The following is a 4,393-nucleotide window of genomic DNA, read 5'->3' as shown; positions in this document are numbered from 1 at the left end:
TCCTTAATGAATTGTGATGATTGATATGATTGATCTGGTTCCAGATGTAGACACCATCGTACCGATGGGTTGAACCGAGTTAAAAAAAATTAAGTGTATCTTTTTTATGTCTTCTTTCAGGTTGAACACAAACAAACAAGTGAAAGAGGTATAGAGAGACAGAACGAAATCAACATAGAGTGAATGTAAGTGTATTTTACGTGTTAAAAAACTAATAGATCCTATGGCTTCAGTAACATTATCCAAAAAGGATTCCTTGAACTCTATATAATTCAAAGTTGATAAATATATTAAATGTTATACATTTTAGAGTAAGGGTCAAGCCATTGAACTCTTTTAAGCATCATTTTCAATATCACAAAGAAGGAAAATACTTGTTAAGATTGAAAGGCAAAGAGTAGAACTCTTCACTTCTAGTATCTGATTTAAACGACAAGAAACGATCCCACCAAAACAACCCTCGGTCTTTCCTCGTGGCACTATCTTTAGACGACAATGTTACATCTAGAAAGAATGCTAGCATCCCGGCAACAAATGCTTCAGAAGAGAATGGAACATTGATCATATCATTGAACTGTGAAGAACAAGCAAAACAATCAGGCTTTATCACAAGCTAGAGGATTTCAGAAAATTAAATAGTATGTTTGTTTATTTTGTTTACCCATCTTGCTTTTGTGTGAACTGGTCCATACTTGTTAATAGCTGTATACTCGTTGAAGTATTGTGGTATTGATAATCCCATGAAAACTGAGAAACCAAGAATGAATTTTGTTCTGAAGCTGTTTAGATTGCAGAACTGAAGTAAGCTTAGACCACCAGCACCTGGAATAATTATTCACTTAAATCTTAAGAAATACGTACTCGCGGTTTCAAACCAAGAAAGACGTTTCAAGAAACATACCAACATATGCAAAGAACATGCAATACAATGCTGCAAAGATAGGAGCTGGAATAGAAGCAAAGATGGCTCCAAATTTTCCAAGAATGGAGAAAAAGATCATGAAACCTGCTGAAATTTGAACTACTCTTCTGCTACCAACGCGTGTTAGCGCTAACAAACCAGCATTTTCTCTGTAAGTCCATCAGAAAAGCCATTAATAGATTTTGCAGTAAAGACTGTTGTGACGGGCTTAGGTTTTTAGAGGAATGTGTCTTACACTGATACAGATGCTCCATTTCCTGCTCCAAATAATCCACAGAGAAGAACTCCAACACCCTAAATGCATATGCATAAATACACAATCTAAGAGCAATGGCGGTAAAGCACATTTGAGGTCAATGTATTACAATATTACCTGCCAACCAATTCCACGGCTGAGAACAGACGGTGGGGGAGGAGTTGCGCTTGAAAACCTTGAGACAGCAATGTAAGTCCCTGTGGACTGTTTCCAAGAATCACAAAAGTAAGAACATGAACACGCTCAATGAAATGAGAATGAAAATTAAGACAAGTGGTTAGTGTTGTTGCATCCAAAAGGAAAGATGTTTAGATGAATGCTAACCTCAACAAGGGAAACAAATGAAATAGCCATCATAGCAAAAGCTTCACCGGCGTTAAATGTTGGAGCTCCCCATTGGAAAGGGTAAGGCACTCTTATCCTGGAATCATAAAAATAACATCAATATTGTAAGAATGTAGCACAATGCCACTAGATAATGGTCAAAGATAAAAGAGATCATTTTATTACCATGGAGCGCCGCTTATGATGCCAGAACGATCTGTTCTGCAACTTCTCTGAGTGTTGGTTACTGCGTGCTTATAAGCGCCACCAATGGTGAGCAAATGCGCGTAAATCCAGACAATAATCACAGAAAAAATCACAGAAAATCGTTGGAAAACAGGTCTTTCTCCTCGCATGAGATGAGGAATGTACTGAAGAAAGAAGCAAAACAAATGAATCTGTTAAACATCTGTTTGAAAATAACAAGAAGAGCATGGCAGAGAGGTTAAACCTGAGAGAATATGAGTAGAAGGATCATCTCAGGCAATCCAACCTCAATGCATTTGGCTAGCTGTAAGAAAAAGACCAAACTCAGTACACAACAAAATGTAATAAAACCATATGAGAGATCAGTGAAAGCAATAACACACCAGAGGGAATCCGAGCTCATAAAGTCCAAAACCGGCAAGTGCAACCAAGGGAACTGCAGAGAGAGGATTCAAGAGCCTAGAAGAAATAAACAATAATTATAAAGAAGTATGACACAAGAGAATCTGTTAGTGTGAAGAATCATCTTAGCTAACCTAACTACATTGCGCCATAGGCCGCTGAAGCCAACAACGATCTGAAGAAGCGAGGCAACTATAAGAGCACCTTGGATTCCACGCATGATTCTCTCAAATTTCTGCAATGTTTTTACTCTAATCAGTGACTATATCTAATACAGAAAAAAATATTTAAATTCGCATACTAAACCTCTTGAGGATCCAAAATGTCGTTGTACCGAGCAGCCAAGATGATGGAAAGCGTGGTTGGTACATAAGAGTAAGAGGCTCCAATAACGGCAGGAAGACGAGTTCCAAAGAAGCTTTGTAACAAAGTGTTGAGTCCAGAAACAAATAGCAATGTCTGAATCATCTTTGCCTTCTCTTCCTAATACAAATAAATAGACATGGAAAACAGAGCTTTTCAACAATGTTCATGGGAACTGATTTGTGTGAGGGGAAAGACTTACGTTTCCTCCACCCATTTGTGGAACTAAAGATGTTGGGATGAGTACAGTTGTTCCAAGCATCACCAAGTAGTGCTGAAACCCCAAAAGGATTGCCTCGGCTGATCCAAAAAGAACAGTGATTCTTGATCAGTTATATTACAGATGATACTTTCACAAATGATAAAGAGAGAAGAGGGTTACGCCAAGGAGGAGGGCTTGTGACGCAATAAGAGACAGAAGGAAGTTGATCTTTCACCGGATGTGGCTGAAGCTCATCCTGTTTTGGGGGCGGTGCCGCTCCTCCTTCACCACCACCAGCCATTTTCTTTCACTTCTGATGAAAAACTCAAAAGCAACTCAGGAGAGAAAGTGATGTTGGAGCTGTTTACACCGAAAGTGCTGATAATGTTGTTAAAATGCTGGGAAAGTGAAAAAGAGTGAGAAAGTGAAAGAAGAATAAGAAGATGAAGTGAGAACAGAGAAAGACATTTGTCTGAGAATTTATGTAACCGTTAATATAAAGAAAGAAACGTCAAAAGAGTGGATTTTCCGAGTCTTCTTTAGGACTTTTGATAAAAGAAAGAACCACTTGGAGAACACGGAACCCAGCATGCAAAGCTTAAATGTGAAGAGGAAGAGGAAAAGAGACATTTAAAGTACTTTTAAATTTTAAAAGATTTTAACTCAAGAAACTAGGACATTGAGTGCCGGTTAAGATTTAGATATCGTTGTCGTCTTTAATAAAATTTAACATTTTAAAACTGACAAATATTACATATACAAAAAAAAAACATTTAGGCTCTCTGATCCTTTTAACTTTCACCAAAAAAAAAACTGAAATATATTTTTCTTTTTAGAAAAACTGACAAATATTACTTATAGAAATGATTTTTTTTTTTTTTGACAAAGACATGTAATGCTTTCAGTTTAAGAATTGTTTACCACAATTCTACCAAATTACGTACTGGAATCGGCAGCTCTTAGTGTTTGGTCACTCGTCAGCCCAAGACAAGAGTCGGATTGGAAAGATTCTGAATGCAAACATCAACGACCGGAACAATATTTTTTCTTTAAGATTCACAGAAAATATGGTTGGAGATTAAGCTTAATAACCAAAAAAAATAAAGCAGACTTAAACATCTAACAAAAAATAGAATGTCTCTGTTATTATTATAAAATATATTAGTGGTGTGTCTGCGTTTCGCGCGGAAAATAATATGTTTTCAATAGCTGTATATATTGTATTAAGGTTATAATTGTTATTAGCTCTAACCTAAGCTTTCTTGTAATAGCTATATATATTGTAACATTAACGTCTAATGAGAATCATTCAGCCTACACAAACAAGATATCAGAGCCCGATCCAAATAATCTAATCCGATTCATCATCGATCTATCCTAAAGTTGGCCATCGATCCTTGCCCAAATATTCCTTGATTAGTGCTCTAAGATCCATCATCTCGAATGGGCGTATTAAAGACAAATATCTCACATCGAGTATTTGAATGGATCTTTAGTAATTTATAAGATAGATGAACCATTCAATTTATCACCAATTGATTTTAGGCTGAAAGTCCATCTATCTTAACAAAATTAATTAAAAAAATTGAAGACAACTCAAATTTTTTTTTCTGCAGGGACAACTCAATTTCTTTTTCCATGGGGAGAACATGGTCGATGCTGAGATAAATGTATGTTGGTTCTTATTTTGCGTTGAATGTTTTCAATGGTCATTAAC

The 4,393-nt window shown here is 36.4% G+C and overlaps 1 protein-coding gene across 1 annotated transcript; it reads right to left on the bottom strand.

The window, feature by feature from the left end:
• Nucleotides 1-262: 262 nt before the first annotated feature.
• On the bottom strand, nucleotides 263-3,146 carry LOC108809121 (nucleobase-ascorbate transporter 7). Its single transcript, XM_018581254.2, has 13 exons — nucleotides 2,857-3,146; nucleotides 2,677-2,774; nucleotides 2,418-2,594; nucleotides 2,246-2,346; nucleotides 2,093-2,168; nucleotides 1,954-2,013; nucleotides 1,689-1,873; nucleotides 1,503-1,599; nucleotides 1,296-1,382; nucleotides 1,158-1,216; nucleotides 902-1,071; nucleotides 662-822; nucleotides 263-574 (listed from the first exon to the last, which is right to left on the bottom strand). Exons 1-13 carry the CDS (start codon nucleotides 2,975-2,977, stop codon nucleotides 356-358), a joined length of 1,611 nt encoding a protein of 536 aa, XP_018436756.1. The 5' UTR covers nucleotides 2,978-3,146; the 3' UTR covers nucleotides 263-355.
• Nucleotides 3,147-4,393: the final 1,247 nt, after the last annotated feature.

The sequence above is a fragment of the Raphanus sativus genome, chromosome 6, assembly GCF_000801105.2.
Source record: "Raphanus sativus cultivar WK10039 chromosome 6, ASM80110v3, whole genome shotgun sequence".
NCBI classification, from domain to species: Eukaryota; Viridiplantae; Streptophyta; class Magnoliopsida; order Brassicales; family Brassicaceae; genus Raphanus; species Raphanus sativus.
This window is presented reverse-complemented; position numbering and strand designations above follow the sequence as displayed.